Consider the following 21201-nt stretch of genomic DNA (forward strand, 5'->3'; position numbering starts at 1 on the left):
AGAGAGACTAGGAAAAGGTGTTATGTGCTATATATGCCACTGACATAATACTTCAAAAGGATATGCAGTAATTTCCTGCAATTAATACCTTAGCAAAGCTATAAGGATTTGTTTCCAAAAATTATGATATTTCACTTGCAACACTAAAATTAAGTTTGTGTCACTCTTTCCATTATATAGCCGTAATGTCAGGAGTTTGTCATTGGCTGCAGAAATGTGTTTGCTGTTGCCTGAAAGCAGGCCTTTACAGGCCCTCTTCTTAAATGTATTTTTCTAAAAATCACCTATAGCCATTATTTCATGGGGCAAGCATTACAAGCCATCACAATACTTCACAAAGGAAACCTGAATTTGACCTCATCATTCCAGACCCTTCAATGGTTTGAAATGGAAACATCCTCCTAAGAGGACATGTCTTATGCTATGGCCAAACTTGACGTTTGCCTTTGAGCTTCCTAAGCAAGACTACCTACTGCTTTCCTTTTTTAAAGTAACAGAGTCAATTCCTGTCATCTAGAATCAGAGGCCAGAGTTGCAAGGAACTTCAGTGATAATCCTGAACAATAATCCTTCTTCAAATATATGGAAAATGAAAAGGCAGAAAAGTCATTTGCTGCAGGACATGTAGTTGCTAGCAGAACAAAGACTAGGCAGGCATAGACATCCTGAGTTCAAGTCTAGGCTACTTTCTGTCAACTAATCTAATCATCTTTCTGTCATTGTTCTAATACTATTTCATCTCCAAGTTGGGGCTGCAGACTTTACATAAGAGGGAGAAGAACAACTTCTGCTGAGAGTAGATCAGTTATCATCTCCACGCCTTTTTTTTCCTGGGCTTGAAATTGTGGCCTCCCAGAGCCAAAGAGGACGTATAAGTCTATGGAATTTACTGTGTTCCAGGAAAAGCTGGTTGGGAGGATAAGAGTTAGAAACATGTATAGATATCAGTAAAACAGACTGAAAGCATTGGCAAGATCTATGCCTGCATAGAAAAGTGAAGTTAGGCTCTTGAAGTTGGCATCCACACAACTGCTTTTCTGTTAAAGTTTTCTGATTTAGTTCCAATGTGGATTGTTAGGTCCACTGGTCTTTGAGAGGGCCCTCTCATGGACTCCATCTTAGAACTGGAGTATATCCTTGGAACTTCTAAGCTCCTGGGGAGTTTCTTTTGGGAGGGAGGATTCAGACCATTGTTGATTCCATAGAAGAAGTAACCTAAGCTCTATGTTTAGGACCTTGGCCTCCATATCAATGCAGTATCTTTCCTTCTCAGTAAGACTGACAGTAGAGACCCAAATTTGTAATACACTCTATATATCAAGTGGTTAAGTATATGATGTTTAGGGCAAATGTCTTTGAGTAGTAAAATTATTTGTATTAATTTTCTTGCTTTGGGTTTTTAGTTTTTTTGTTTTTTTTTTAAACTACTAGAAAAGTGTTTGTTTTTTTTAAAGAAACTACTAGACAAGAAAAACTACTAGTAAATTTTTTATTTAGAAACCACTGGAAAAGAAAAATTACTAGAAAAGAAGTTTTAAAACTAAAAAACTAAAGCAAGAAAAGTAGTCAAAATAACTTTACTACTCAAAGACATTTTTTCTGTAGTTTTTTCTTAAATTTCTAACATATATTGCTTTTGTATATTAAAAAAGTTGAAATTTTTATATTATTTATTTATTTTATTTCATTATTGATTTAGAGACAGAGTCTTTCTCCATAGCCCAGGATGGAGTGCAGTGATCATAGCTCAATGCAGCCTAAAACTCCTTGGCTCAAGAGATCCCCCTACCTCAGCCTCCCAAGTAGCTAGGACTACAGATGCATGCCATCACACCCAGTTAATTTTTAACCTTTTCTTTCTTTCTTTCTTTCTTTCTTTTTTTTTTTTTTTTTGTCTGTGAGTGGAGAGTCAAATTCTCACCTCTCAGATAAAAATGGGCTTTGCTATTAGATCCATAGTGCTTGTGAAGTTAGAAGGATGGTAAATGAACCTTTCCCATTTATTTTATAGCATTTTAAACACAGTTGAAATTATGAAGCCACTGCAGAAAACTCAACTGCAGACATTTTAAGAGAAAAATTTTCCACTGAAACATACATGTATCAAAAGTTAGAGTCCAGACTACAACCTGACTGAGGATGTACTCAACCCTTAATTCTGACTATGAATTCCTTAACTTTCATTGTTTGATATTACAACTTTAACATTTTCTTAATGGATTGAGCAGTGGATAAAATTAATTCAGCTTCTTACAGGAGATACTACACTTTTTGCATCATTTATTTGCTGTTATTTTGAACAAGTAAAAATCCATGACTCTAACATTAATAACTTTGAGTGGGAAGTTACTATATGTGAATTAAAAATGGTTATGTCAGTACATCCCCTCAGCATTTAAAAGATATTTCCCTGTGCTATATCAAGTGTCACATAGTATATCAATTTTTATTTCCCATCTCTCAAGTCTGGTATGCATACTGTTTAACTTCTTAAATTCTAAGTATAGACATAACTCACAAAAGCTAGGCAAATGCTTGACTTACAGGAGATGGCATACATAAGATTTATATGAACAACTTTATTTTCAGCAAGAAGGACTTTTGCATTTTGCGCAGCTAAAACACATAATTTCAACTGTCTTTAAAAAGCTATAAAATAAATTGGAAAGGTTCATTTACCATCCTTCTAACTTCACAAGCACTGTGAATCTAATAGCAAAGCCCATTTTAGTCTGAGAGGTGAGAATTTGACTCTGTTTTTTGAAAATAAAATGTTATGCTCTCTTTTATACAATCTCCAAGCTGCTCTAATACTTGGTCAACCATTTCTGAGTGCCTGACAAACCTTACTCTCACTCACGGACAATTGAAAAGCTCTCGTTTGGCAGCCAGTGAAAATTGTTGCACTTTATTTTCCTCTGTACTATCATGGTGATAATAATTGATTATAGTACCTACACATTGATTATTCTATATTCACATCACTAATTTGTGGGTTCTAAATATGCATGTGTGTATAGATACAAATGTGTGTATATGTGCACATGTAGACTATGTACATGAAGGTTTCTCTATTAGAAACTCTGAAATTATTCCTATACCTAGTCATACAAGAACAAAAACAACAATGATAGTGGTATGCATTATGCTTAAGCAATTACTAGGGGTTTTATATAATTATCTCAAAGCTACTGTAAGGTATTGTAATTATCTTTAGGAATTAGGAAATACAGGCTGAGAGACATTAAGTAACTTGTCTTACAGCTACTAAGTAACAAAACAGACTACAGCGCTAACAGGTAGTGGAATTGTTATTTAAACCCTAATTTATTTATCTCCAATACCTGCGCTGGTTCTATAAAATTTTTAAATTACATACATTCCAAAATAACACATCTTATTCTCTACATCTTTTGTTTATATGTACAAATTTACTTAAAAGTAGATTCAGAGTCATACATTCCTCACATATGTCAGGATGCAAGATTTTTTCTATGTCATAAAGTTTTAAAAACACTTTTAAAAAATGGGTTGATGTTTGCGTTAAAATTTATTCTGTTTAGAAAGTTAAAAGCCAAATGGCATCTGAGATTTTATTTTCTAACTTTTTTGTCTTATTTTTGTCTTATTTTGTGCTTCATTTTTTTCATACACCTTCTCCAAAAGACACAGACCTTCTGATATCTATACATTTTTAGCTTGCCGATATCCTCATATACAAATAAAAATCAAGTTATTAGAAAAACTAACTAAATTTATTTAAATTGTTTAAACCATGGTCCATTAAAAGCTTTCTAGCTAGTAAGTAAAACAGCTATGACCAAAATGAAAAGTATATTTTAACTCATCATGAATTATTTAAGGTATACTCCAACCCTCAGGATGGATGGATGGACGGACGGACGGACGGACGGACGGACGGATGGATGGATAAGACAGAGAGAGAGAGAGACAGAGAGATTCAACCTAAATCTAAACAACTTAGCATTAACCTTTAATCATTTAATCTTCATTACCCTGTATAGAGCAGTATTTTTCAATTCTGATTACCCACTAGAATCATCTATAAACTTTTCAATACTCTCCATGCTCAGACTCTATCCAAGACCAATTAAATAAAAATCTTTGGGATAGGCATCAGTATTTTTAACAAGATTCCAAGTGATTACAAGGGACAACCAAGGTTGAGAACCACTAGCATGGAATGCTGTCACTCACTGCTCACATTCATCAGATGAAGAAGGTAGTTATAAAAAAAAGTTATTAATATTAAAGGTGTCTGACCCTCAGTATAGTGAAACATCACGTTAAAGCCCTCAGGAAGTAGTATAATTAACTGTCTAAGAGGTTCATATGTAAACACCAAAAGAGTCACCCAGCCATATACACACCTCCCATTGCACTACAAAAAGATTCCAATTATGTTCTTTTTATCTCTTGCCTTGTAGGTATATACCCACAGCTATAGTAGTTCTAAGGGTAGAGAGAGTCTAGTGGCAAATTTTCTATTTTTTCTATTTAAGGATAAAGAGAATGTAATGACATTTTAGATGTTAGGTATTATTAGACACGTTTTGTAAACTAGGAGACTGAAGTGCAGTAAGATTTATTCAAGTCACAAAAAGGGCAAATGGAGAAAGGATCTGAAATACTGGAAACAGTGCTCCATCAGGCATCAAGAAACCTGGGTTCCCCTTGTGGCTCTGATAATACTTGCTTTTTAAGCTCAGACAAGCCTCTCGTCTATACCTCAGTTTCCTCGTGTAATCTAAAGGCTTTGGACTAGATTAAGCATGCCCAAAGGTTTTATATATCATAGATCAGAAAAATTTCAAAGACAAGCAAAAGTGGAGACTTACATATAGTTGGGAACTTTTTATTTTACCAAATAAAACTATTGAAAAACAAAGAAAGCACATACCACCTATTATCACCAATACTTCATAGAAAGGACATTTTAATTCCCCAAAAGGTGGAAAAACATAATCTCAGGGTTATTTTACAGTATGGCTTATGATAAACTTACTATATTGTCTTCAACATGGATAGCTACCTATTCTCCCTCTATCCAGTGAATGAGAATCATGATGACGTTTTCGAGTTTAACATTCTGTGAAAGTGCTGGCAGGGTAGAGGGGGAATGTTTAATACAACTCTTACTGTAGTACTCTTTCAAGGGTTCCCCAAAATTCCATTAGAGAACTATCTTCATAATTTTGTCATATCCAAGTACCTAATTACTATTTGCTTAAGATTTTAATTTGACTTTTTCTTTCGGTGTATATACACTTCAAAAGGAAACTTCATATTATACTTCAAATAGAAAATTAAAATCACCTGCCATAAATAGAAGATAACCAGATAACCATGTAAAGGAAAACATTAAATTTATTTAAATTCCAGCTGACTGCCATATTGCATCCAAAGGCTCTGAGAATAAGATGATATCTCTCTCTCTCTCTCTCTTTCATTCTCTCTCTCTCTCTCATTCTCTCTCTCTCAGATTTTAGTACATACTAGAAGAGTATTAGAGACTAACATTAAACTGAGCCCTCAATATAATGAGAAGGATCAAGGAAAAAAAAATGGAAGAGAGACATTTTCCTATTCAGTATTACGTAATGTCACATGCTGGCCTCACCTGGAACATCTGCCCCACTCTGCTGCACCTCACTCTGCCTCTGAAGAGGTAAGGCACTCTTCCACTTTAATTCTGGAAAGAAGCAGAGACTTTGGTTTCCCTGAATTTTTAGTACCACTGCTTTGGGAGAGAGCTGGGGAGTACAGTGCAATCTAAGAGATAAGCACAGATAGAGAAGGGCGGGTTGTGTAGAGACTGAAGTAACTGAAGGATAGTGCAGAAAAAGCTTTGAGATTCACCTTCAGGTTTTGGTATGCTGAATGAGATCTTTGCCATAAGGCCACACTTGGAAAAACAGGTAACTAGCTGATTCCATTGAGTAGCTCTTGGGATCTGGTCAGTTCTCTTATTTTTAGGCGCATTCCAACTATAACAAACAGTCTAGCATGACTAATGTGGAAAAACTAAAGTGTAGTTTTAGTTCACAACAAGAATTTGTAATTTCTGCTGTTACAGCCCTTGCTAGTCATAATTATAGCAGCTTTACCTATTCTTTATAACCCAGAAACTTTATTATTAAAATGTTTGAAGCAGACTATAGAGCATCTATCATGACTTTTAAAGTTAATTAGATTACATAAAAGAAATAATTAGATTTGCATTTTTATCTTGGTTTTAAACATCCAAAGATCACAACAGCCTGCCTGTGGGCAATTAAAAACAGCATACAGCAGAGACATAGAGAGAGGAAAGAGGGTCTGTTTTTCCTGGCTAATTCATGATTGAAGATAGAATTACAAAATATTTTAAGGGCTTGCGGAAGCTAGGGGCTAATCCTAGACTTCTAAGCTTTGTTTATACCCCTCATTTCTTTGCAAGTGAGTATCATATGTATGTACAGTGCCAATAGAAGTATCAAATTACTTTCAATAGGTTTATTTAGTCCTTTTCAGAGAAAGTTGGAAGGAGATCCATTACCTGATCAATAACATACAAAAAATGACTATTTGCCAGAGCCAAAACAGGAGCACTGTAATTGCATTTTGTTCATCAATGCTAAATACAAATAACAAAGAAATATAACCTAAGACAGAGGGACTATGTGGGATTGAAGTCAGCTTCTGACTGTCCTCGGTTTTTCTGTTGGCTGCTCCAGCCATTTCCAAAAGACAATAAATGGAAGGTGCAGCTCTTAAAATTAGAGGTCAATTAGATACTTAATGATAAAACATATCTCCAATATATATCTATTATTATTATGCTAGCAAAAAATTAATTAACTAGGTCAAGCAGGTCATGAAGGCTAATGTACAAAGCAATTATTTCTGATCTTTAGACAACTACTTCACATAAAAAGGTAGTCCTTTATTCTGCTCAGCAGATACCTGAAATGCCTGTAGTTAATCATATTGAAGGAAACAAAAGGTAAGGTCTATCTCCTTAAAAGGTGAGAGGACATCTCAAGTTATTATGTTTAATTGTTTAAGGACAATCACTTCCTTGCTGATAATATTAGCATCTTTCTGGTTACCAAAAAGGAAGAAAGGATAACACACATTTAATTATGCTCTACCACGTGGGAAACATACAGACACACAAAATATATAAATAGCACACAGGAATATATTATAATCAAAATTAAAAACACTGTATATGAAAGATAATCATATATGCTTAAGAACAGAGTACAACTTCAGTGAAGTAATGAACACTGGTTTGGGTAAAAGAAAATAAGCAATATGTATTTCAACATTTAAAAGAAAAAGTTTTCAGATAAGACAAAGAATATTTGCAAAGACGCAGCAATGGCATTTAGTTCAGGCCTTCTACAAATAAAGTTTGCCATCTAATGCATATATTATATGATGAGGGGAGGGCAATGAATATTGCACATTAATCATAAAGAAAACAAGGCACTAAAAATTTCAAGTCTCACGATTTTACCCAAAAAAGACACATGTGTATGAATTGACTAAATCATTGGCCCTTGCCCAGAAAGCCAAATGCCTAAATAAAACCCCACCCAGCCAGTCCATTCTTAAGAGATCGTTGTTTAGTTAGTTATGTGAGGAGAGGACACTGCCTATATAGCTCACAATATAAGCCACTTGAATAACTCTAAAATTGGAGTCTGAAGAGACATGAATAATTGGATAATACTATTCATCCCTGGAAAAGGAAGTTTCTCACAGAGATATTTTAATGAGCTGAATTCTTTTGCAAAGTCTCAGTTCTAGTTGCAAAATTCCATCGTTAAATGTGTTCCTATTGATGAGCTATAGAAACCAAAGAATGTGGTATATTGGATCCATAAAAAAAATCTTCTCCAGATTCAAAACCATGGCCTGGTCAAATGAGGTTAGATGAATAAATATGTGAAAAAAATCAAGAAATGAGGATTTATAAAATATTTTCTGTTTTGCCTAGAATTGTCTTATATTTAATCATTGATTAAAATACTGTAAACATGCTTTGATCTGTTTACAACTGTCAGATTAATTAAAAGTGAATTCTGTTTACCAGTTAGCATAATTCAGAAGTAAAATGCTTCAAAATATTAGCTAAGATACTACAGTTCAATGAGTGGGAGGGGGAGGATGAAATTACTGAAGCAGTTATCTTTCCTTTGAAATTACAGCCTATGAATCAATATTCCCAACTCCAAAGATCCATATTCCATGACCTATTAGTTTTGCTTTCCATAGACTTGGTAAAAAATATGCTATTTCTGTCCTGGAAATATCAAAAATATCTATTTTTTTCCTGGGCTCCATATCAGGAGAATTACTTCACATGTAAAAAATTAGAGAAATCATCATTTTCCCCAAAGCACAGAGGGATCTGAATTTACAAAGCAAACATTCTCTGAAAAGACCTAATATTAAAGTGATATTTTAATAATCATTTATAATTATTATCCTGATTTATTAAAAGGTAAAAATGGACTCATCAAAACTATAAAAACAGTTCACAAAATCATACATCTTACTTTTCCAACACGGTTTACATGGCTTTAGAAGAATCTATTTAAAAGTTTAGTTAGAATTTACGAAGGCAAAATAATGTTAAAAAATATATTCAAGGAAGAAATATAAATAAAATTGTTCTTAACTGCACATATAAGTTCTGAATAATTGCAAATAAAATAAACATGGGAACTTTTACAATACTATCTTAATCATGCCTTTTCCTATTTCTAATGAAAAATCCTGTTTTTCAATTTGTGGAAGCCATTCATTCATTTTCATTTGTTTCCATTATAATAGACCCAGATGTGTCTGTGTGGGGTTGTTACAAGAGGTTAGGCACTCTTCCCTTTGTTTCTATTAAAGCTTGCAAATTGGGGGGAAAAACAGTACTATTTCAGAAGACGGCATTCTAAACTAGAGGAACGATTTTGAATGCAACCACCTCATACTCATGACCCATAGCCAGTTGCCATGATTTAATCTTGCTGACCATGTAAGCTAATAGGTTCTAGGACTCAAGATATAAAAAGAAAAAAAAGTGTCAAACTTGCTCAAATTGTCTCTGTATTCATCATTTGCTTTTGAAAGAGAAGTTAAGTTTCATTTTTAATATATTTAATAATCTTTAATTCACCTTTAATAATTTTGTTTTATCCTTTGTTCTGTTTTGGGTTCAAATGAGAAAGTGTTTCTTTTTTTGATAGAAAAAAATGTTTGAAGCATCCCTCAAGTCTCATATTTTGCTCAGAAAGCATTTAAAATTAATCCAACAATAATCTCTCTCTTAAATTTGATTAAATTTCAAAAGCCATATTTGAAAATATAGTTACCCTTTCCCCTTCCAAAAAAAAAAAAAAGAAAGTCTGAATATCAAATACCTGTTTTGTAAGTCTCAGAGATGAATACATTTTGTGTAAGGAGTACGTGTTTTTCAGCATTTGAAAAATTTTTTGAATGGTCTCACATGTAGAAGGTAAATACTGACAAGATATGCCATAAAGCAGTAGCTCAGGACAGAATGAACTATAAATACAGGTCTTATTGCTTTCTCTTATTTTTTTAAAAATTTGAATTCTTATTACAAAGAATCTTATATTTCTAAAGTGAATGTAACTCTGACATTGACTATCTTTATTTTATAATTTATACTGCTAAGTTCAAGTGCTGATTAGCTTAAATTAAAAAATTAAACAACAAGAAATATCCACACATTTTAAAAGCAATCAAACTTCTATTAGAAAACTTGAAAAACATTACTCCTATCTTTTCAAATTGATGTTTCCAAATGTTCATTCCAATGAATATTTTAAGATCATGTTCTGTAGTTTTCTGAAAAAGATGTAGTCAATTTATAACTACACAAACATATATAAGTAATCTACACTAAAAATATTTCATTAAAATATTCTGAACTGATTTGGTTGCTATTCACCTGGAGTTCTCAGTGCCACAGGAAAACATCAGTGAAGACAACCAGTCAGTATAAACAGCACTGGACTAAGAAGTAAAATATATTAGAAAAGAATAAACAAGTAAGTTATAAAGCAGTAGTAAAAACAATAATTAACTGATATAAGAACACGTCAGGGAACTTCCTCCATTCCTGCTTTACAAATAGGAGAAACAGAGAGAACTAAACGATCATGTTATTTAACACCTACTGGGTTCCTACAGAGGGATCTACAGAAAAATGTAGGAAGCCACAGGCTAAAAATCTTGACCTGAGCAGTAGGAGCTACACTGAAAATTCTAATAAGGGCAGAACAAGGGAACACCTGGACAGTTATTTAATTAAGGGTCTCAGCATGAGTCATAAAAGAGATATCAGGATGAGAAATTATTCCAAGATTTAATTGTAAAGGCTGACTGTCAAAAATGCCAGACATTACAATTCATCTATATTTGGACTTTTTATTTTGCAACATGTGTACTTGAATATGGAATACTGAATACAACAAAAACCAACAAAAAAGTTGGCTAAGATCTCCTACTGAAAATAGCTGGACAAAATGCCAATTAGGTAAAGGGACTGCTTCAGATACCAAATTAGTACTTTAAGTGTAGTAACTACCTGGAACACTGAGTATGATTAACAAAATGAAGCAAGGATCGAAGGTAAAATCCTTGTTATTCATCAATGAGATAGAATATTGCAGTAAACTATGACCTCATGCTACCGATTTTTTTTTAAAATACAGAAGGGCATGATATTAACCTCAAGAAAAGTAATAATATAATTCAGAATACACTGGCCCAGCTAGTTTGAATCAAGATCCCAGCAGGTTCTTCAATAATCAAGGGAAACAAGAGTCTACCATAGGATAGGCATAACTCTGTGATCAGTGTTTCTGAGGATTAGTCACTAGACAGCCAGTTCCTTATTCTAGGGCTTTCTAGAAGTCACACACCTATATTTCTATTTGGAAAGGGAAACCATTTTCCTTGCCTATCTCAAATAGCTGTTCATTGAGTTAACCATCAAGTAACTAAAAGAATGTCAGAAATCAGACCATCACCTTTCCTCCCCAGATCATTGTAATTATGATCTATATATTTTTACATTGCCATAAGAAAAAGGGATTTTCTACACCATGTCATAATTATTCAGGAACAAGTTTTTCTTCCTTTTTAGACTGTAAGCTCCTTGAAGACAAACTATCACTCATTAATCTCTCTATTCCCTTTAGCATCTAGAAGGAATACAATTAATATTTGTTAAGGAACAAATTATTAACAGCGTTTTTCCAGATTTTTCTCATAATTGGTCCAATTAGTTCTAACAAGTAAATTAAAAGTAAGTTCTCTCTACAGTACTATTACATGGTAAAATACAAAACAGAAAGTGGTCAGTGGCAATAAAAAATACCATCTGTATGCTACCTGGGAGACCATTAGGTTCCCAGTAGGTAGCGTTAGGCAAAAGGCAAAAAGAAAAAAGATAAGGATTATTTTGCTTACATATCACATCAGAGAATAATGCTTAGGCCACCATCTAGTCCATATTTCTTACATTCAATTATAGAATTGTGCACAACATCCTTGAAAACAGCCCTATTGGTGCTGTTTATAAGACAGGGGTACATCTGCAGAGTTTTAAATTCCATTTTCAAGGAGGAAAGTATCTAAGTATAATCAGACGAGAGTAATAAAATACACTGACCTGGATCTGTTGCTGCAGGAGATTAATTTTGTGCTGCTGTTGCAGAAGTTGCTGCTGTTGTCTCGCAATCTATCAGAAATAAAGTTTCATTAAGTTAAAATGAAATGCTTACACTTCTGCCATTACCTCAGGTATTTCTCCTGGTATTACAACAATCTTTTACTGCACCTCTATGTGAAAGAGTTCCTATAAAATGAGAGAGGCCAAATCAGAAAGATGGATGAAAGGAAAAATTTTTAAACAAGTGCCATTTCTCTGCTTTATCTGTAGGAAAACTACCCCTTCTATTATATTTGTGAGCTATTCACCTATATCTGCATTGGTCAGCTGGAAATCATGGGATTTTAGAAATCAAATCCTTGTAGAATAGAGATAGAAAAATCTCTGGCTACATTTTTCTAAATGGCTTAATTTGGATGTAAAAAGTAAAATCTGTAAGCAAAGACAGGAAAAATCTTCGTATTATTGCTTAATATGGTCTATGTTAGCAAAACCTTTCCGGATACAAAGATTTTCAGAACTGATACATTTACAAATATTGTTAAAGGAGTGCCAAAGGACACAGCAAAAAGAAAAAAAATCTTTAGCTTTTTTTGTTGATGCTGTATGTGATGTACAAAATATTTTTAAAAACAAATTAAGCTGTAATTTAACATTTATCCATTTATCCTTTTGAGAACAATGTGTTTATTTCATAGTACAGGATCTATATACAAATTTTATATTTCCTTGTTTCATCCAACAATCAAATTCAACATCTAAACACATTATCTGGTCTATAAAAAGAAACGTTAACCATTTAATGCAAGCCCTACTGATGACTGTCTCTGGCCCTCAGGAGGTCAAATAGCTTCCTTAGGATAATAGTGTTTACTATGAAGTATGAGTCAGGCATCAGGCCACTATTGACTCAAAAGCTGAGCTGCTACAGCTCGAAGTCCAGAGAGATGATCCTTAGTGAGAACACACTCACTGCCAACCTAGGAAGCCAGAGAGAAAAGCAGCCAGAGAGCACTCAGAAGGACTTTGTTTAGTAGTGCCCTTTTGTCAAGAGTGTCTTTTCTTCCTATTTCTTCCTACTTCCAAAGCCAGTATTCTAGAATGGGTTATGTTGGAAGTGAAAATGAGTGTAAATCAGTTCCAAGCTATATACTTCCCAAGCCTTTTTGATGTTTTAGCCTATGCAGGGGGTAGTGCCCAAATTATATTTCATTCAGCACAAGATGACAACATAGCAGTCTGCTTCTAAATGTTGCTTTATGATTTCGGATGACAACTGGTTCCTATTGGAAGCCATGATAAAGCTGCCCCTAATGTAGACTACAGTGTGAGAAATGAGACTCCTCCTTGTCAGAGCTTTATACTTAAAGTGGAAATAGTATTTAATCAGGTTGGGATGGCCCACTCTGCTTGTGGATATTCAAATCAGAAATGTACAACTCATTCTGCAGCTCTAGGTATAGATGCTGGATCCTCTGAATATTTATTTCTTCTTAGCAAACCAGTGAAATGCCACTAGGCATCTAATATTGATGGTCCCTCCTAAATGATAAAGTGCTGCATAGAAATGCATCCAAAACACCACAGTGCAATTACTATCATCCACTCTAGACGTATGGGTTTGACACAGTGAAGTATGGTACATAAGCGCCATGTGGCTCAAATTCTGAATTTTATTTGCCAATCGGTTGAGCTACATGCTCGCTTCATTGAGCATGACAACCTAGTTTTAAGTGTCATTTAATTTTCATTTTGAAATATAATTACAAAGTGTTCACTGTAAGATATCACTCGTCTGCAAATGTGTCAAGATTAATTTGTGCTAGCTTATTCACAAGTGTCAATAGTTAATTACTGTGTCATCTCTGGATGGCTAAATGACATTCTAACTTCTGATTTTTTACAGTGTTCCTTTATGTTATTTTCCATTAGGGGCTGAGTCCATATTCCTACATGTGGGCAAATATTCAAGCATATAAAATACCAGACATCACAACTCATTAAAATCAACAGAGCATATATTGCTCTATATACTCCTATAAAATACATTTAACTGAAAAGATAATTCCAGTAATAATGTCAGATTCCTAAAAACTGCACATTAATTTAGATCTGTCTGATCTAAAGCATCAGGGACTACTCTATAGGATCATTGTTAGATTAATGTACTCTTATGAGACAAGAAAAAACATTTGGGAAAGTGATTTATTTTTAAAAGACATACATTTAAACTTTGCTATTTTTTCTTCATTCTCAATTCTAAGTCAATCAGGTCAAATACTTTTAGGAACGATGTACTAATTTGTATTCAATGACTTACCTATGCTATAAATAGTGACCATGTGATGTATCATCCAAACCAAGAAAACTTTCACAAGTAAAAGGAGGCAGGGTATTATTACTCTAGAAAACAGGCATTATACCAGAGCTATCTGGGGAAAACTGAAATGTATGGTCACCTCTTTGGATTTTAAACCTGAAGAAAATCATTGCACCAATGAGCTAAAAGATTCCCAAAGTTTTTCTGGAACAGAACCCCGTTTTTCTGGGAGGAAAATAAGGCCCAGAGAAAAGTCACTTACTCATAGTGAAGCTACAGAGGGATTATATGTGATGTCTATATGAATAAGCATCCCCAAATCATTAATCAAATCCAAACCTGAAACAATGTATCATTTTAGTTATGCCCAGTTGCTATGATGCCTTTTTTGTACACATATTCCCTCAAAATTCTTGAAGACCCTAGATTTCCAGAAGGCTTTGTGGTTTTTTTTCCATCTTTTCTTATTTTTATTTTTATTTTTTAGGAAAGCTTACAACAAATAAGCCAATCAATTTGATTACTCTCTGAGCCTGGCACATTCCACATCTCCAGTTCGTCAGTGCCTTTTGCAGGGCTCACCTGTTCTTGCTGTTGGCGAGCAAGGTCCATTTGCTGCCGTTGTTTCTCAATTTGTGAGGCTGCCAGTTTTTTCTGTTCATCATGCGCTGCCAGTAGCTGCTCCCGTAAACTGATCAGCTGGGTAATCATGGTGGAGAGCTGCCGTTCTTTTTCTGCCAGGCTCTCAGGTGTACCTAAAATGGAAGCAAGAAGAGATCTCACAAGCTTGAGAAATACCTGGACGAATAAGGGAAAGGAGGGCAGAATTTAGAAAGGGACTATCCTAAGACATTTAAAGATCTGGGACAATGACTGGAGGCCATTGAGGGTGCAGGAACACCAGAGAGTAATTACAGCAGTGGAATGAATGCTAGGGTTCCTCACTGTTCCTGCCAAGAGAAAGTATTGTCACTGGTAAAATTCTCGCTCACTCTCCCCTCTTGCTCTAAAAAAAGCAGACTTACCCCATTTTCTCCTTTTTGCCCCCAATCTATCTGATTAAGCTAGGAAATCCATGATATTTAATATGAAAGATCAGAAACTATAGATTATATTAATATTCTATAATCACCTCTAAGCTCAGTGACTAACAGTATCTAAGACATAGTAGATGTTTAATAAAAGTTACTTGAGGAAGCTTCTGATCCTTGCCCTCACAAAATTTTCTATTGTACAAAGATATGTCACTAAAGTTTAAAAGTTAGGAGTCAATCTCTTGGCCATAGAGAGAATACTACAGAGAGAATTAAAACTGCCTCAGGTGAGAAAAGATTGAATGTGATTTTTTTTTTTTTTTCCTGAGAAAGGATCAAGTAAAATTCCCAAGTTCATCTGTAAAGGCAACAGTGTTGCTTGGGGGGCTCTATCACCCCTTTGTCATTTGTCATTTTTCAAAGAGAAAAAAACACATTCAAGGTTGAAAAGGTTATGCATAAGGATATGCTGTTTAATGAATATGATGTCGCTGAACACTTATGGTATGCACTAATGGTGCTGAACAGTCTTTTTATGGGCAAATTGCACAGCTCTCCTAAGTAAACGGTACAGAATCCTTTTGTGAATCTAAATTAGAGTATTTTACCGCAGCATAAGAATTTCAACCCACTGTATCTGAACCACACAGATTTCATTATGAAGAAATGATCTGTGATTTGAAAGCTTTTCAGAAAAATGCCACCAGCTGTCAAAGGGGACAAAGATTGCCAATTTTTGTGTGTGCAGAAGGAGAGACTTCCAACCTCCTTATGAAACCCCCTCATTCCTACTAAGAAAGCACCATTACAATACGAGAAAATATTTTAATTATGAGTGGCCTTATTTTTAAAGTAGCCCAAAGGAGAAAGAGAAACTTCAGAGGATGCAGGCTAGCACTTGTTAGTATATGATTTCTGAAAGGTAGGACTGACATCAACAGAGAAGCTACCACATTTAGGACTATCATGGGATTCTTAATGTCAACTCAGGTCCAAAAAAAAAAAAAAAAGAAAAGCTGTCAGTATCTCTTATATCCTCAGATTTACTGAGCTCAATGATGGCCTAAAATCAAAATTAAAGGAAAAATAAAGTTGTTAGAAAGTGTATTCCACTGATAAGGAAACAAATACTGTATCAAGGCTAGTCGCCAGCTACTCCTTCTAGATCCTGGAATTTATTAAAAGAAAATGGGTTTTTACTTCAGCAATGGGAATTTCATCTTGGTAAAAGGAAGAATTTATTGATCCAGAACTTCCAAAATACAAAAGTAGGTTCCCAAAAAGAATCATAAGATCCATAAGATCTCTTGAAAAGGACAAAAAGTTCAACTAATGTATTTGTTAATACATACAGGAATGAGAAAATACAACACAAGAATGATATTTTTTAAATTTACATATTGAATAAATTTTTAATTCAATAAACATTTTCTGAATTGCAACTATGTGTCAGGTACTATAACAAGAACTAAGGACAGCATGGCAAGTAGAAGCAGACACAGTCCCTATTCTTAGGCATTTTGTAGTTCAAAATTTGAAGAGATAGGCTGGGCACGGTGGCTCATGTTTGTATCCTAGCACTTTGGGAGGCCGAGGCAGGTGGCTCGCCTTAGGTCAGGAGTTCAAGACCAGCCTGACCAATATGGTGAATCCCCGTCTCTACTAAAAATACAAAAATTAGCTGGGCATAGGGGTGGGTACCTGTAGTCCCAGCTACTTGGGAGGCTGAGGCAGGAGAATAGCTTGAACCTGGGAAGCAGAGGTTGCAGTGAGCCAAGGCCATGCCACTGCACTCCAGCCTGGGTGTAGGAGTGAGACTCCATTTCAAAAACAAACAAACAAAAAATTGAAGAGACACCTTAATCATGTAATCAAACATGTAAATGTAAACTACAACTACATAGGAGTACAAATAAGACAAATGTTCTGTGGGAGTTTAACCAAATTTGGGTGCCCAAGTTCAGGGAAAGTAATCTGAAAAAGCAACAAATTAACAGAAGGATAAATAGGAGTTAACTAGACGAAGAGTTGGAGCATGGTTTGAAGGAGCTTTCCAGAAAACGTGAAATTGCAATGACAAGGAAACTACAACTGAAGAAAGGGTTGCAAGAGAGTGGTTGGTGGTCAAGGAGCTTTTCCAAAAAAGAAAACGCTATAGGCAAAGGTCATGTGTGTGTGCATGTGTGTGTGTGTGTGTACACATATGTTGGGGATGGGGGGCAGTTTGGTGTGTTCCAGAAATTGAAAGAAGTTAGTGAAACTTGAGCAAGGAAAATAAACAGGAATAGAGCATTAGATTAGGCTAGAGAGCTAGTAAGAGGGCATACCATTCAGCCCCTTATAGACCATGTGTGATGATCTACCTATTTATTCTAAGAATGATTCCTAATCACTAAAGTATTTTAAGAAATGAGTGATATGGTCATTTTGGTTGCAGTGTGGTGAATAGATTGGAAAGACATGAGATAAATGGGATGTATACATATTTTATTATTATATTTTGTGCAATATTCTAACATACGTGTAATTGTATTGTAATACCTGTCTATATGATATAAGTTAAGAGAAGGTTTATTGGATATAGTGATAGTTACTGTACTATAATTTTTTGTTAATAAAGAAGAGCTTACACAGGAAATTTTGGGCAAGGACCAATACCAGAGTTGGATCTAGTATTTAGATTCCCCAACAAATACTGGAAATTTTTCTCTTCTTCCATCTTAAACAATCTTTCAACCATCTTCAACTTATTCCCCTTTCTCCTCTGCATAGGCACAGAGAGGCTAAAGATAATACCTAAGTGACTTCTTAGCCTCTTCTGTTCACAGTGAAGCCAAAAGATGTATAAATGCATTGGTGCTTCCAGGGTTAATAGATATATATAAGTATACCTGAATTTATGGAATAACACCATTTAGCTGAATCCAATTGTAAACAGTCAGTGGCATCTAAATTTTTTCTTTGGACTTAAAAGATACACGTTTAAGAAGAAAATGCAGAAAGCAGTATTTTTAAAATGAGAATTTAAACACTCATATAAGGCTGTCACTATTTTTTCCTTAAACTTGAGGAGTACATACAGTCAACCCCCGCTATCTATAGGTTGCACATCCACTTATTCAACCAAGCACAGACTCAGCCAATCTCGAACTGAAAATATTTTTAAAATAATAACAACACAATAAAAAATAACACAAATAAAACAACACAATATAACAACTATTCACACAGCATTTACATTGTATTAGGTGTTATAAGTAATCCACAGATGATATGAAGTATGTGAAAGAATGTGCATGGGTTATATGCAAATACCAGGCCATTTTACATAAGGAACTTGAGCATCCTCAGATTTTTTAATGTATATATTTTGAATAGTGGCATTAAAAATGAAGTTGGAGTGAAGCATAGTAGTGTAACAAGTCTGAAATTCCCCCTGTATTGGGGATCATATATATAGCCAAGTAGCCCTTGGGGCTCAAATTAGGGAAAAAACACCATACAATAGCTTATATTCAAAATGTGCAGATTAATTTGTGTGTGTGCGTGGCAGTGGGAGGGGGATGCATTTTTCTGTTCTGTACCCACTGTATTTGTTCGGGTATAATGGTTTGAAGCCAAGCATTTAAGACCTATAATGCAGATTTTCCTGTTTTAATTAACAGCATGTGTTCATGCCACTGTAATAAAAATAACATCAAGTCTAAATCACACTGACCATCCAACCTGTGAATACAAGTTTTTTTATCTTAAAAAAATTAAACATGAAACTTTGCCATGGCAAAGGAACTACAATTGTAAGAGTTGCTGAAAGAACAGATAATGATGAGACATAAAGGAGCAACCAAAATATAGTTAAGTTTTGTTAAGGATGGCAAAAGATCTTAGAATGCTCTTATGCATTAACTCTATATAGAAAATAGTATATTGGCCAGGCGCAGAGGCTCATGCCTGTAATCCCAACACTTTGAGACGCCGAGGTGGGGGGATCGCTTGAAGCCCAGAGTTTGAGAACTACATGGGCAACATAGTAAGAACCTGTCTCTCCAAAATTTTTTTTGTAAAAAATAAGCTAAGCATAGTAGCACACACCTGTAGTCCCAGCTACACAGGAGGCTGAGGCAGGAGCATTACTCGAGCCCAGGAGTTCAAGACTGCAGTGAGCCATGATTGCGCCACTGCACTCCAGCCTGGGTGGAAGAGACTATCTCTCAAAAAGAAAGAAAAGAAAAATCATGTCCTAAATCATGTTTGGAGGTTTGAAAAAATCAACTTGGAAAAAAAGTAAACCAACTTCTGATGATCTGCCCAGGCCAGCAGAGGTCATCAGGAGCTACCTAACATCATCTGTTTCATGTCCTTCAAGCTATCTTAAAATGATTCTCTAAAAAGCACTGCCAGAAAATAGTCTTCTGCCCAGCTCCCACATAAAAACAGAGGTAGTTTCACAAACCACAAAAAGGGAACCAGCAAAAACACTTCTGTACACAGCTTCTCTACAAGTCAGCATGCCTTTTATCCAACATCACACAGTGTGCGCCTGACACTCTCTACTATAAACTGTATCTGTTCTCCAACTCCAAAGACAGTGCAGCAGGGTTTTTTTTTTTTCTTTTTTCTTTTTTCTTTTTTTTTTTTTTTGTTCCATGGGGTCGTCTTTATCCCCAAACCACATCTGTCTTGAGTTTCTCTGAGATTAGTCAGGTGGATCAGTGCTCCCCAGGGCCTGCTCCAGCTGAAGTATTTTAATTTGACTAAACACCTGATTTATTTTATCTCTCCGATGAGAAAGGCAGTTTGTCTTAATAGAGCCTGTCAGCCCACAGCCCCATTCACAGCAATTTACAGGCAGCCAGGGACGCTGGAAGAGAAGAGTGCCGTGATTCTGTATTTTATCCTCCTCCAGAAAGCACCTAAAAGCAGCTATTCACTGCTACTGCATGTGGCATTTTAGAACTGAATTAGCTTTTTATTCAAGTAACTACACTTGTTGTGAATAGCTTATCTGTAAAATTGCTACATTCACTACTGATTTTATTAACCTTTGGCTCTATCACAAAATGGTCTTCAGTTAGGAAAGACCTTTAAAATTGACACATTTTTTTTTCTTAGGGGCCTTTATTCCAGTGACTTCAGATTTACTGAATTTGATCCATTGAATTCTTTACCAGTTGTACTTAAAATTTTGAGTCTCAATAGGAAGTCAATAATGCGTAAATAAGGAAACACTTTTCAAAATATAAATATGATGACAATTTCCCCCATCAAAAGTTTTCAAATACCATCTTTCATTATAACAGTTTCAAAATCAGCCCTCTAGCCTTTTTTGGTCACAATCTGAAGAACTTGAAAAAAAATAACTGAACTGTACTATTTTTTTTTAACTTTACAAACTATTACTACCTGTCCCCAGGCCCAAAGCCACAGAGAAGATTCAAAACAGATGAGAATTTAGGCAAAATGAGATAAATAAGACAATTCTCTTATTGATATAGCATGAAAAATTAAAATAAAAAATTAAGTTTAAAATGTATTTAAAAGCCTTTTTTTACATCAGTTCACAAAAGTTAGCACGACAGTCTGCTAATTTTGCCCTTATGAAATATATATAATCAAAATCAGTGGTGCTAGAAATAAGACTGGTCATTGGGAAGTCACTGAAGACCAGATCTGGATAAGGCAGGCAACTTGCAGGGCACTTTACTAAATGGAGATTTACCTCACCTCTTCCACAGTATTCCCATACCTAGAACTTTTACAATATAAAAATCTTAAACAGGTCATTCATTAAATAGATATTCTCTGAAAGGGAGTCACCACTATGTGATGACAACTAAGTTTTTCTAATGAGAAAATCTAGAAACAACACAGCAACGGAGAAAGAGAAAAAGAGTTAAAAGAGGAAAAGAGAGAAAATGAGTACGAGAACAGCTAAATTAAATTTTGTGCATTTCTCCACATCCTTTCTATCTCTAATAAAATGGGCTAGGCAAGGTGGCTCACAATTGCAATCCTAGCAATTTGGGAGGCTAAGGTGGCAGCATCTCTTGAGACCAGGAGGTTGATGCTGCAGTGAGCTATGATTGCATCGCTGCACCCCAGTCTGGGCGACAGGGTGAGATCCTGTCTTTAAAAAA

The 21201-nt window shown here is 34.9% G+C and overlaps 1 protein-coding gene across 50 annotated transcripts in view; it reads right to left on the reverse strand.

The window, feature by feature from the left end:
* The window catches only part of SOX6 (SRY-box transcription factor 6), a 770159-nt gene that overhangs the window by 204621 nt on the left and 544337 nt on the right, over nucleotides 1-21201 (reverse strand). For all 50 annotated transcript variants that reach the window (XM_063783828.1, XM_063783833.1, XM_063783834.1 and 47 more), the window contains 2 exons: nucleotides 14613-14785; nucleotides 11711-11779 (listed from right to left, as the gene is read on the reverse strand). In XM_063783828.1, the coding sequence (XP_063639898.1) occupies nucleotides 11711-11779; nucleotides 14613-14785 (242 nt within the window). The remainder of the gene's footprint in view (nucleotides 1-11710; nucleotides 11780-14612; nucleotides 14786-21201) is intronic.

This window comes from Pan troglodytes, chromosome 9 (genome assembly GCF_028858775.2).
Source record: "Pan troglodytes isolate AG18354 chromosome 9, NHGRI_mPanTro3-v2.0_pri, whole genome shotgun sequence".
Classification (NCBI taxonomy): domain Eukaryota; kingdom Metazoa; phylum Chordata; class Mammalia; order Primates; family Hominidae; genus Pan; species Pan troglodytes.